Genomic DNA, 14,010 nt, shown 5'->3' on the forward strand with positions numbered 1-14,010 from the left:
ATATCCAATTGCGCCCGGTACGGTACATTCACACAGCCAAGCAAGATGTATTCACACACTTACGTTACTCGTATAGCCGGCCACAAAACCCTCTGTTTTACTGTCTAAGTTATCCTCTATTGATTCGCTTCGCCCATTGATTCGAGTCACTGTCTAAATCCATCGACTTGCCCAAAGACTGAATGTTGACTCATACCGCGCGATGTCCTTTCGTTTTTCAGAAGGCATTATGTCTTCATTAGAACGGCTGTCCACGGGCGTACGGATCGAATATCTATAGTCTACCATTCGTCAAGCGCAAATTATAAAAGTTCGTCACTCACTTATTATCTTTTCCTTCTTGCGTAAGGTGTTTTCAAGAAAAAAATTTATATCTGCTATCGCATGGATCGATGTCAATATAATAATACTACTATTTTTAGGGAGTTACATTTGATTTATAGCAGGATATACCCTTCTGACATGTTTGTTACTAATTCGAGCTCAATGATAGAGTTCCTACCCTCCGCTAGCAGGTATCACAATCTAGTGTTAACACTGCTCCGTGTCCGTGTACAAATGCACCTTGTAACGAAATTCAATAAATACAATCCTGTTCGACTTATGTGTCGTCAGTGTGCTTTGTCGTCTTCAAAAAAGGAGATAAAGGGACCAGCCTGTTCGATAATATACAATATTTACGCCAGCACCTTTTAACCACCCATTTCGTTGCACGGGCCAGTGGAACTTGGGTCAGTTGAGAGGTATGTCGCGGATCTGCATAATCCCTGTTACGCCTCCCTGATATAACATGAATATATTATAGGGTTATCAAAAATTACTGTGCGCTTTTGTTTTTTGGTTCATAATTGATACTGACGAAATTTATTTTTTAGCCATTCACGTGAAATCATTTAAAAAAAATGTAGGAAAGCTATCTTGCGCCCATTCGTAATGGGTTCTGAAAGCAAAGACGCCTGCACAGCTCTTTTTGATTACCCCCTCCATTTTATACTACAAAATACGTCGTTCTTAGTTACAAATAAGGCATTTGGGAGCCATTCTTTTGTTGAAAGTGAACGAGGTACTGCGTCGAAAAATCAATTTGATATACTTTGAATTTTATACGACAGTGCTGAACCTTTGCATGTTCGTATGGTCATAGACACGTACACACAGACTGATTAGATTGCTTCTAACAAAAGCACACTTAGTTTCACTAATATAAAATATATATTATTTCATGTGGCGGTCCGTTTTTCGGGTATCTTCTTATAAAAATCTAATTTGTCTTTGTCTCACTTTCCGCATAGCCCGCTGTGTTTCAAGATGATGTGTCCAGACGCATGAATGTTATGAATCGTATTTTAGTCCTCGCTTACTATTTAACCTTATCACCTAATATCTAGAAGAATTGTCCTAGTTCTTTTGAGCCTGTAGTAGTGATTCGGTTCTTAGTTTAACAAAAAAATAAACAAAATTCTACAATGATAATAATAACAATGTTTTTAAATGAATCGGCTGACTGAACTACGAATGGTTAAGAATGAACCGCATATAGTCTCATCCCCTTAGATGTCCTAGCGTCTATTTGGGCCGAAGCTTCAATGGGTCTCACCCGACAGTAACCTTTATCGTAGTACCTACTGTAAGAAGCCCACTAGTAATTGCAGTAAATACATAAGTGGGGACACAAAAATGGCTAAAATCTTACCTACGTCCAAATTTCTCTACCAACGAATGTGCCAATAAACGTATCCATCACCTTTTGCAGGCTTTTACGATATGTATACGAAAAGAGTCAGTGTACAGTGGAAGGATGAATCGGTATGGAGTGAAAGGCCTTTCTTCACAAAAAAAGCCTTTCGCAGTACCTATTCCGGTAATAATGTCTCGTTGTGACGCTGTGTTGCTGATTTAATTATTAGACCAAGAAACTCACTTGTTCCGGATTCGAAGCAAGCTCGAGCGTTAAACATGGAGTCATATCAGTGATTGTATCAAGAAACTGGGTTTCATCTTTTTTCTTTTTTAAGAGAAATTTCGATCGAAATCGAGAGGTGGTTTCAACTCTGCAGCCATTCTCTGTTACATTTAAATAAGAAACGCCTTTCCCAGTATCGTCAATTTATATATTCCACTCGCAAGTGATTCCGTTCTTTGCATTTGCTTTGGTCCCTCTTGTCGAACACGACTTGATCAAGCCATCCCAAGTTCACCACTGTTAACGGACCACTTAGTCTGTGTTGAACCCGTTCGATTGTGTGTAAAGAAATCCATGCAATTCGGTATAAAGTGACACTTCTTTTTGAGCTCTACAAATGATCTCGTCCTCGCAAATTGGCTACGAAAATACTCGGTAAGTTCTATTTCAGTTTCAGCAATTGCTTTTTTCATACTAAATCTTCATGTGATGGGTACAAAAAGAAGATTCACTTCACAGCTTACAAATACACATACATACTTTCATTCGATGCGCGCTCACACACGCACAGACACACATTCATGCGTGGGATTTGTTTACGTATAAATATAAAAGTTTATGCATAGGTTCTTAATTTTGCGCTCCTTTCGTTAGTCTGGGCCAAACAGTGACACCTTCTATTTGGCCTTTGGCAAGTGGAGAATGCTCACTCTGAAGGAAGATATAACGGCGTCGAAATATGCCTTTCCTAGAAGACGTGAAAAAAAGGACTCAACCGATTTTGCGTACAAGGCTCATCCACATACTTTTGATGTTTGGCAGAAAATACACTGGCGGATGGCAGGCCATGTAGGAATTTTTTCAAAAAGTCTTTGTTCTCATGTCGCAAGCTGGGTATGGGCACGCAAAATTAATAGTTTTGTTTATCAGCTAGCTCTGCTAATTAGTTACGCTCGCTTCTGAACTGGCTTTCCATCTCAACTGTTGATGTAAGTTCTAGACTGTAGACACAAAAATAGATGTCTATAAGTCTTGCTACGTGGTTTAGTAGGAGTCCTATAGGCTTCCGTTAGTTGCACGTACTTATGCCTAGGTGGTGTCTTTTTTTGAAGTCATTCAAATTTCACGCCTACAGTTGATCGCTTAATTGTGGTTACAGTCCGCCCTAGATAATACATATATGTAGCCGGAAATGTCCATACTTCAGCCGTAGGTGCATAAATTGCTATAGCAACTTTGTCAGTGTATAAGAATCATTTTTAAGTTCAGTCGGCTACATGACGTCTGTCTCGGCATATTTGTTTAATTCACGCTGCCCTGTCCCGTTTGCCGTCTTGTGTTGCTTCGCAGGAAACCTGAGGGGCAAATTGCCGGATGTTACCTCGCTGTGAAAAATTATCTGTCTCCGAAGAATTGACATGTTTCATTAGAAAACTGCACAGATAATTGACGGGGGAAGGAGTTTTTCTTGTTAGCGCTGTTGTCTTAGTTGAAATCTACAGTGATGGTGGCGATTTGTAACAGAGAATAACATATACGGTTCGTAGCCTCGGTGACATAAGACACAAGTGAGAGATGTGTTCGCCTCTAAAATGCCGAGTAATTCGATTCGTATAGAGGGAGGGAGATCTTTAATGCGAATTTACTAATGCAGAATAAAAATTGTTCTCATTGTGGATATGAAGTATGGCGGCATATTTGAAAGTTGAGGCTGCCGCACGCCGAGCTAATTCGTGTTTCATTCATAAATTCACACCCGAATCGAGCCCTTGGCCCGATAGCGTGCTGTTGGTCAAGTACACAATTTCTATAACAGTCATCACAGGGCTGGCAAGTGGCTAGATTTGCCAAGAAAATATAATAATGCAGTCTCATCTCGTATATTTCTCACAGAATTACTTATATTGTATTTATGTTGAGCCTTCGTCATGCTCTTCTGGTCATAGAACACCTATAGCGACCCCACGCTTCTGCTAGACCACTATCAGGAACGTCGTATCTATCAAAGAGCTACGGATGTAATAATGCAGATGCATAGAAAATAATTACAATATTTTCACCCTAGATAAGTTTTAGCCTCTTTTTTCCCCGTTCAGTCGGTGAAATGGCGCCTACTTCTATGACTACGCGCGGATATTTTCAAACCGAACAAATACTAATTCATCGACATCGGTAGGCAACGTGTTGCAAGCAATCAACTTTTTCTAAACCGAGCGCGCGAACTTTTCGAAAGAGAACAATAGAGATGTGCAAGGAAATAAGTAATAGACTTTCAAAGTCTATTTTACGGCCGAAAGCTGTACGGAAATAGTTAACTATATCCAGAAGAAGCAAGAGAGACAACTGAGCATGAAATCGAACGTTAGTATTAAACAAAAAAGTGATATCGAGGTGAGAAAATTTGGGTGAAGTATGAATGGAAAAAATGAAAGGTGGACCCAGGCTAGGTGAGCTCTGGTGACAATTCGGCGCAAAAGTAAGATTTTTAGAGCTTGAAAATGAAAGAAGGACATACGACGACAAAGTGTGGAAGAAACGGATAATTTTCCTTCGTCCTCCTGAAGGGGAATAGCTCTTGCACGCACTGTCATTGTTATTATAGTACGAACTGTTTTCCTGGTGAATGATTAGTTTTCGAATGAACAGTACGTCCAGACACAGTAGCGACCTTTTCAAGTGCTACCATGTATAAAAAAATATTATATATTACAGTTTGTTAGCACGTCAATAGCTATTATATATGTATATACTAGGATAAAGTCACAATAATAATAATAATTGCAAAGATACTTGTATGAACATAATATCGTATATATATATATATATACTTTCGATTTGTATGTGCCCTGAAGGACGTATATATCGTTTACTATTTGATTGCACTCCGACTAGCAGTAAGTTAGACACGGGCCCACCACAAGCGATAGCCACCATGAATACATTATAGCGTATTCCTACTACAGTTACCATATGATCTTTTTCGTAAACTAGTACCCCCAGCTGTGTTAATTCTCTGTCAGCGAAAATAGTGTTTATCCTGTTGTTCTATCCAGTAATTGCGCTTTATCATTATCTAGACACCATGTCTTAGGTAGGCAATCACGAACCGGTTCTGTGTGCCTAACAGTTTCCTTGCATCGTGGGCTGCACCTAACGGGTTCTCCATGCGGTCGCGTTCATTTTTGGCCTTTGTTTTCTAAATGTACTGCACGTATCGCTTGCTAAGATTAATGTTCTTTCCGCGGTGACTGACCGATCCCATATAGGCAAGCTCACGTCGGCAACGATGAGACGAAACATCCTCCTGCTTGTCTGTCAGGCTGTTTACATCTAGAGAATTCAATCTCAATTCAATAGTCTGAATGAGAAGTTCACTGCTTGCGTCTTACGTCTTGCACGATCCATTCACAACCCTACGTCAACCCAGCTCGACATCGATTGTTTCAAAAGCCACCTCTAATTATAGACAAACCTATTTCTTACCATTCGGAACTGCAACGAACTATTCTATTAAAATTGCACATTTGCTAGGCCCGTATCAACGCAATTCGCAATTTCCTTCAGACTAGTAGTAGTGGTCAATGCCGATCTTGGTTGAAAAGGCTCCTTATTTAAATTATTCTTAATTCGAGACGTTTTTAACATGTTGTCTGATATGGAGTCCGGTAGGGGGGCTTATGACGCCACCCCTGACCTGCGAAACTTTACCAAAATTGTTGACTTCTACTACGAATCAACCTATGGCTCTTACCGTGTTCCTATCTTTCGCCTGTTCACCTAAAGAAATCCGGCCATATGAGGTCTACGTAGTGTCCTACGCTAATACTAACTCTTTAATAAATAAATTAGTGTATTCATTCATGTTATCAGAATAACAATCGGTCCTAGACTTTCGTCCAGGATAGCTCCGAACAGCTGAAAATGAACTACTATAGTAATGTGTTCGGCGCACTAGCCTTTCGGCAATATTTTGTGAGCATCTGGCTAAAAATTTCCGACGGCAAAATCGTTCCATGTTATCTAATTTCATTGCATTCAGCTCAGATAGCGTTATATTACAATAAACATGTTGTTTGTTGTCCTTCGTGATAGATTTACATTGTCCTGTAGCCGAGATTTGTTTCGAATGGGGTTAATGGTCTCCTCGAAGCAGTTCCATGAGGAGGTTGAATCCAGGTGCTGGCGCGTCTCCTCGACTTTTTGCAGCCTGTTGGCGAGAGGCTGCGAGACTTTCTTTGCTCAGTTGGCACGCCCGCTCGAGTTGGGGTATAGCTAGAAGGAGCTCGCCAAACTTTGCTGGCTCAGCAGGCGAATGCGCGGCTGTGTAGGCTTGCAGTGCTTCTAAAACTCGTCGTTTCGCAGCCGTAACCTGCTCTGCGTCTTGCAATCCCGATGCATCTGCAGAAGCATAATCGATAGGCGGGGCAAACGAAGTCGATTTGTTAGCGCTCATACATCTACCAAGCCTCTATGTGGTGACACGAAGTTAACTACCGTCGCAACTTTCTTATAGGTCCATTTACGTACTATCACCTTGGTTAGGTGCAGAGTTCCTTGTCAGCTACGTGTTGTTCTGGCAAGAGTTGGCACACGCTGTCCTCTAAGAACTTATCTATGCCATCTCAAATGAATTTCACTGTACATAGGGGACTTGAGTAATTTATAAAATAAATTGTAAAATAAATTGAGTTCATTATTTCAAAACCTGTACCCTTGCACAGCTTTTTCCTAATTAAACAGGTAGAGTTTATGGGCCATGCTCTATTTGAGGTGACGCGGTAGTGCCTGTTCTATACAGAGAAGAATAGGAACGCGGCTATTTCCGCTTAGCTTTGCATTGCGAACTTTAAATTATCCGTTTCTCAAAGTATGCGATTACTGACCTGATGTGAGCAGGACTATGACCTTAAGGCAGACGAACTCGCAGTGGTCAACCTTTAGTCTCCTCAATAAATCAGTCAGGTTGAGCATGCGTTCCACGACGGGGCCCATCCCGCACTGTCGTGCCTGTGCCAACGACACGGAGCGACCGCGGCCCACCTTCAACTCCGCAGGGCGATTTCCGTGAGAACCAGTTGTGGTTGCCATAGACCGGAAGCAGCAGGCGAGCAGCAGTAGCTCACACCACGAATTGATCAGCAGGGCGATCTGGTCGTCAACTGCGATGTCGCGGAATAGAGGAAGGCTTTTGCACCACTTGACAATCTTGTACAGCCGATGGTCGGCGATATTGCACAATGAGCTCAGCAGATCGTTGGCCGCCCCCGCGCCACCGTTCTGGCCTGATCCTGCTGACGGGGGGTCGTCAGTGGCCTCCATGGCCTCCTCACCTAGCTCCATTTCGTCTCGCATTCCGTCGCCGTTGTTGCCAACGGCGTTGCTTCCGTGTTGAAGACGTCTCTCGTGCTTGCTTATCAAAGCGTGGTGCGTTTGATATGGCTGATTTTCAACTTCATCCATCTCGCTATTGCTATGAATAGGCTGATAATGATTTTCCTTCTCGCGATGAAGATCTCGTGTGGTACTCTGGCCACTATGTCCACCATCTCCAGGGTTAGTGCTCCTCTCCGAGTTATGCCACAAATGTTCCACGGAGAGAATGTCCTGAATCAGTTGTGGGATACCAGCACTGCCTCCAGAAGACACCTGAAGTAAATCAAAATTACGGTTCGCTAGAGGTTAACTTTTTGACAAAGATACATACAGAAAGCGTACGTGCGTGCGGCATGATAAAAACATTACATGCATTAGAACTATTCGTACCTGGTCATTTGCACTGACATCGTCAGAAGGTACAGTGTCAGAACCCCGCCGTCTGCTAGCAGCTGTTGTTACGCCAGGCGGCGTTGTTGTTATAGCTAACGTTGTCGCGCTGCTATTTAACCGATGTGTGACCGCGTTACCGTTTTGATAACCCCCTAGTCCGTTACTTTCTCTTTCCAACGTGTCCATAGCCGTCGGCGGTCCACCCACATGTCGCGGGTGCTGCGCGTGGTGTGTTTCACTGACCGGCATAGGTGAAGGAGCACCTCTGCGTCCGCTGACGCCGACACCGTGGGATGACGGCACGCTCCCACTTGTCCCTCCCGCATGTGCGGCTACAGATTGTACGGCTACAGCTGAAGCTGTCGCGTCCATAGCTGCCAGCTGATGGTGTCCATTCGGATGCATGAGAAGCGAAGTAACAAGCGCTGGAGGATACCCAAGTGTCGGATCTACAACGGCACCTAGTGGGCCTAGGCCGCTTGAACTTGCTAAACCTGCTAAAGCTCCGGTGGGGGCACTATGCGGTGAGGGTGCGTGTTTAAGAGCTGAGGCGACACGGGGCTCCGAGGATGTGATCACTGATGATGATGAGGTGCGTGGAATTTTTACGCTGCAAGCCCAGCAACGATAATTATGTATTATTTATTTTTTGAGAAAACTATGTGCCAAAATGTCTGCTCAGTGCGTACGTACGGTTCATACGTGGTTTCCATACAAGTTTCCGTTGTTTCATCGTTCTTAATCTTTGATCACAAGATCAATACGCGTGCAAGTCGATGATCTATTCTACAGGGTGATCGACATCATGATGAATGGTACTTTTTGCCGCTTTTAATTTATACACACCTGTTGTTAGTTTTGTGCACGAGAGCGATAGGTTCAAGGTGCGCTTCTGCACCAACTCTCAGATGGCCATGAATATCACGCGGCAGTGAGTCGTGTGCTGAGCCCGAGGCTGGCGGCGGCGTTGGTCCAGCTGATTCGCGGCCATGACCGCCTATTCCACTATTGTTATTGGCTCCAGTTTCGCCTCGATTACTATCTCCTCTGAAATGGGAGTCTCTGATTGATGGCGGCGTTGTCATACCTCCGCCACCGCTGCTGGTTCCAGTTGCGTGAGGGGGCGTCGTTGGCGGAAGCGAAGGAAATCCAGTTCCACCATAGGAACACTGGTAGGTCGAGCGCCCGCCACGGGTCCGATCCTCGCGAATAGCTACACGATACCGTCAAGTGCGCATTAAAAGTCAATATACTCAAAACGAAAAAAAGGCAGAGGCTATTCGGATTTTCGATGATTTATGTTCATATCGTTATTTCAAAAGGCAGTTCAATTGACTCACCTTCAAGTTTCATGCCCATCTTGAGACACTTGTCAAAGCGACAAGCTGGGCATTTCTTTCGGGTAGCCACCTGCACCGTACAGTTAGCGCCACGAAGACATACGTAATGTTTTTTGTTTTGAACAGTACGCTTGAAGAAGCCTTTGCATGACTCACAGGAAAATATGCCTGTAATAGGTGAATTGAAGTTTTTAGAAATAATAAACCAGCTTCTGAAAATTAACTAGTTTTCGAATGATATGCATATATGAAAGATAGGAAAAACGAGAGGAGAATTAGAAAGGGAACCACTGAAACCACTGAACTAACTGATAATGCTCCTGCGCATCACCAAACGTTGCTTCACACAAACCTTCACAGCGATACCAGCAACGGCTTAGAAATCCTCAAACGACAACTCACGACCTTACTTAATAAATAATATATTGATTTAGTCAAATGCAACTGTTCAGTCGTAGGTGAAATCTATACACGATTCAAACTTCCAGTAAAATGTTTAAATGGGACAAGCATATCTCACAATTGCCGAAAAACTCAGGTCTTTCCAAAATTTGAAAAGGTTATTTTAAGGACTTTATAAAGCCTCTACAGGAGCGGCTTTCAAACAATCTATTTTACAATAGAATTTGCTAACGATTGACCTATAAAGAAGAAAAAGGATTAAAACAAGTACTAACTATGTTTGGTGTTTAAGCTTTTACCATTTTATGGTTTTATGTGTATGGGACTAAAACTGGGCACTAAAATGGCAGTTTAAGATTAGGTGTAAATCAAATAAGACATACAACAAAGTAGTAAGCTTTTAACAAATAATAATTTGATAGTAATCGTTGCCTTCGATTTCAATGCTGGTAAAACGGACGAGCTATCTTGTCCGTATACTTGCCGATCGCCATTAGTCCTTAATAAGCAATTACATGAACCATTCTATCGCTTGTGAACTTGTTATTTTTCTCTTATGTTTGGAACAAAAATAATATTCTGAAAGCAAGGGCAAGCAAATGTTGGACTGCTACTGGTTTGTACCAAAATATTTTATAGTTCTGTACAAAGATACGACGCACTGTCTTTCTTACCATAGTGGAATCCGGAGATCCGGTCTCCACATATCGGACATGGCCCTGAGAGGAGCTGCTGTCGACTGAATCCACCTGCAGCCGAAAATAGTGCTGATGGAAAAGCTCCATCTAGTTCTGAGCCTGTTCCAGGACCTCCTACCTGCGGGCCGTAGTCATTGCTTTCATCGGAATGGGACAAAACTGTGGATGAGATTGTCCCACCGCTGGCAAGCATCACGCCTAAAATAACGAGAGCAGTTAGTAAAAAGGGATTCGATTAAGTTACAGGTCTCTTAAGTTAATTCAAGGGTGCAGACGTGCTTCTGTTCAGGAAAGTTCAATGCTTTATTATAGTGACAGTTCTTTTACGACTAAAGCGTGCGTGTATATTCCTCATTATTTGTATATGAAATATACATGGCTAATAAATATATGGCTAATCAGAATCAGTTTAATCAAGCAAGTCGATTAACTGTAAAAGCAATTAAGACGATGCCAAGCTGTGTTTTGGTTCCGTTGTACCGTCACAGATAATTCAAGCGCGCAGGCGGTCATTTTCATTGATAACTTCGTCAATATTGAGAGAGAAATGAGCCAGCTCACATTGGAGAACTTTCCTTAGCATTTCGGCGATCCGTCTTGGTGCTGGTATATTGTATTCTTCGATGCGAAACCTTCACATGAGTTTCGCATCGAAGGCTTACTTCAAAAGGGTTACATCTATTTTGCACTGTAGGAGTGTGCAAACATGAAAGCGCTCCAATATGTTACTTTTATACGCAGGTCACGTATTGCAAGCTTTACCCTCCTAATAACTTTACCTGCCCACGTGGTTTGCCTACCGACCCATAGATGCGTCGAAGGTATCCATCAAGAACTTGATAAAAAATAGTGAATTGAACAATGTTTCAACAAAGTCAACCACACCTATCCAAGGCTTAAGTGACGTGTATGAAAGGCCAAAGCATGGCCTTGAAAAGCCTGTTGTGCTAATCTACTGGCTGTGCTCGTATGCTGTGATAAGTGCGTGTGTCTGCAATGACTGCCACTTCGCATGTATCTACATCGCTACTAGAGTCGTTTGTAACGGTCTGATGATCGCACTTTACAAACCACATAGATTGGGTCGATGTGATTAAACGTCACATTATCTGAATTCGGGCATGAACGTGTACTGTTGTTCGCGGGAACGTTCACTATCACGTGCACTGACGAAGATGGCTTGGACATATTTGCTCGTCAACACTGGGTTACGTGCAATGAAACATATCAGCCAGGAGAAGCGGTTGACACAACTTAAACATGAGGAACAGTCCAGCACTAGTAGGTGAACCGATGAATAATGGGTTTACCGGACATATGTTGTTTGGAATCAAATAGAAATAAGATATAACGCATAGATATCATGAATCGACCGCTAGATAAATGCAATAGAAAAGTTGAAAAAAATTTTCTACGCAGTTTGGCCTGCCTATACGATCGATATTAGGGCACGTATTTAGCTGGCGGTTGGTGGTATTATGCGAACGTATGTGCGTAGATTCATCATTTTTACCTAAAAGTATAACTGCTGCTGGCTCATACAGGACATAACAGGTTTGCTGGGACATGAAAACCTTGCGAACTTTTATTAAAGTTGTATTGAACTCAATATAGCAGGCTCAACCGGCGTTTCCAACCGCCCTTTTAATTATTGAAATATTAGCTACTTTGGAGAAGGAAATAAACTGTTCTAAAGGCGCCTGACAGGGACACACCTTGTGCCTGGGCGACTTTTATCGCTGCAGCTGCAAAATCGCCCATTGTAAAGAGGTGCGCTGACGTTGGGGGATTAGTTTCCAGAATCGACACAGCAGATGCAGACGCTGGAGTTCGGCCATCGTTCGTTCCGTGTCCGGCGTCCATGCCGGCGGGTCGTTCGACCTTTTCGGAAGAGGCTGCCGAGTTCATGCTTAGCTGGCGTAGTGGGTGTACGCCGGGGCTACTCGATGGGGAGTATGTTGAGGAGCTGGCCCCCGCTCCTAGGGAGCCTCCTCCACTTGATCCACCGCCGCTTGCATACATTGGCGTTGTTGTACGCTAAAAAATTTAAATCAATAGATAATTGTCCCGCGTCATAGAACCACATATTGTAAATTTCGGTGTAAAATATACTGCGGTAGGTCATTCTATCTGCAGGACAATCGCTGCATTATTGCTCTGGTGTTCCATATTCTCACTTAAAACTACATCAGATTCCCTTTTACATATTAATTCGATTGCACGATATTGAAATCGAAATTATAACTACTCTATTATCTATAATGCAAATAGTAGCCAAATTCGCTAAGCCTAAATGATGGAACTTCCTGGTTAGTTAAAGTGAATAAAAAATTCGTTTTCAAATTTGAAACGCTTAGCTTCTGAATAGGCATATTTGCAATAACAAATCCGCACCAATGTTTAGTTTTATTTTTAGCGAACAGATAACTGGATAATTAACTAACCTGCATCAAAGGACTTTGTGAAGGGCTGTAACACGAAGAACGAGATGATGAGCTTGATGTTGGTCTAGGACTGCCCCGGTGTTTCATTTGACCTCCTGCCCCATTACGGTTGCCTCCATTCGATACGGCACCAGCACTAGTTAGAGCCACAGGAGCTGGCATTTCATTACTACTGCTTGATGAAACTGCTCCACTGTTATTGTTGACGCTGGTTTCTCTCGGTCCCCTAAGTTTATTGGGGCGTCCTTTATTCGCCACTGTCAGCGATAAGGGTTTGCTGTCATCGTCTTCATCTTCGCCTACTTCGTGTCCTTCGTCAACATCTTCATCAGCGTCATCATGCTCATCGCTGTGTCGACGGCGTTCTTCACCACTACGATTGCCATCTACGGTCGTTGGAAGTCCGTGATGACTCGACAGAACTATCTCAGGCTCGTCGTCTGCCGTAATGCCTGTCTCCTCGATATCCTCCATTTCTGAGTCTTCATTGTCCTCTAGCCGTCGTTGTCGAGCCACGTGTTGTGACGCCATGGTCTCGATAACGTTTTGCTCTTGTGCACTTTTACTTGTCTGAATGCGGGTTGTACCTGAATCTGTGATGACCATCAGGTCCTTTGTGCTCGGGGCGCTTGGTGGAACTGTATGTTCTTCCTCGTCCGTCCAAGACATGGATCGTTCCGGCGGACCAGAACATGCAGACGCCGGTCCGCTGCTGCTACTGCCCATCGTTGGGGAACAACTTGTTGTCGACACGGGGGTAGCTCCGCCTGAAACACACACGATAAACTATTTACCAAAATAAGGCCACCGCCGACGAAGTTAACCGTCTTCTTTCATAGATTCTTGTGCCACATTCGTAAAGTGTGTTAGATTCAACTATTATTATTAAGCTTCATAGCTTTCATACCGATGGGGGTTTAGACAATTCATTGCACCGACTCAATCGTCTCGACACACACCTCAATTGGACGAAATACCCGTTCTATCAAAAGAATCAATAAATTCAACGAACTGGTTCAATAGTACTTAATTAACTGCAATTGAGCTTATCCTCTGTATACATTTACAGACAACCTCACTCTCAATTATACAGTTTCTCTGCAAATGCTTCAATGTGTCGGCCTGAAGCCGGTCAACGACATCATGTGGATGTGGTAAGCCATAAGACGTACTTACCATGACCGCTGTCAATACTATCTGTCCCCCTACAAGGGCCGACCTTTGTGGTGCCATCTGCATTGCGTCGCCTTCCATGAGCTTCGCCTCGTTTAGCGGGTTTTTTCGTTGAGGCTGTTCCTCCTGAGACGACTCCGCTCTCAGCTTCATCCTCGGTATCTGTTACAGTCTCACCCAACGCCATCACCGTGCCACCTCTGCTGGTCGAACTAACAATCGTTGACGCTCCAGTTGACGAGCTGAATGCATTCACGACCTACGCGCAAACACAGGAAGAGTAG

General features: G+C 43.2%; 1 protein-coding gene across 2 annotated transcripts in view; it reads right to left on the minus strand.

Annotated features, from left to right (window-relative positions):
• Window positions 1-415: 415 nt before the first annotated feature.
• The window catches only part of LOC111272567 (uncharacterized), a 32,161-nt gene continuing 18,566 nt past the window's right edge, over window positions 416-14,010 (minus strand). For both annotated transcript variants that reach the window (XM_022854093.2, XM_022854091.2), the window contains 9 exons: window positions 13,730-13,985; window positions 12,554-13,320; window positions 11,825-12,146; window positions 10,086-10,307; window positions 9,010-9,177; window positions 8,516-8,882; window positions 7,667-8,279; window positions 6,787-7,549; window positions 416-6,301 (listed from right to left, as the gene is read on the minus strand). In XM_022854093.2, coding sequence (XP_022709828.1) covers window positions 6,036-6,301; window positions 6,787-7,549; window positions 7,667-8,279; window positions 8,516-8,882; window positions 9,010-9,177; window positions 10,086-10,307; window positions 11,825-12,146; window positions 12,554-13,320; window positions 13,730-13,913 — 3,672 coding nt within the window. In that variant the 5' untranslated portion in view covers window positions 13,914-13,985 and the 3' untranslated portion in view covers window positions 416-6,035. The remainder of the gene's footprint in view (window positions 6,302-6,786; window positions 7,550-7,666; window positions 8,280-8,515; window positions 8,883-9,009; window positions 9,178-10,085; window positions 10,308-11,824; window positions 12,147-12,553; window positions 13,321-13,729; window positions 13,986-14,010) is intronic.

The sequence above is a fragment of the Varroa jacobsoni genome, unplaced genomic scaffold (genome assembly GCF_002532875.2).
Source record: "Varroa jacobsoni isolate VJ856 unplaced genomic scaffold, vjacob_1.0 contig02604, whole genome shotgun sequence".
Lineage (NCBI taxonomy): Eukaryota > Metazoa > Arthropoda > Arachnida > Mesostigmata > Varroidae > Varroa > Varroa jacobsoni.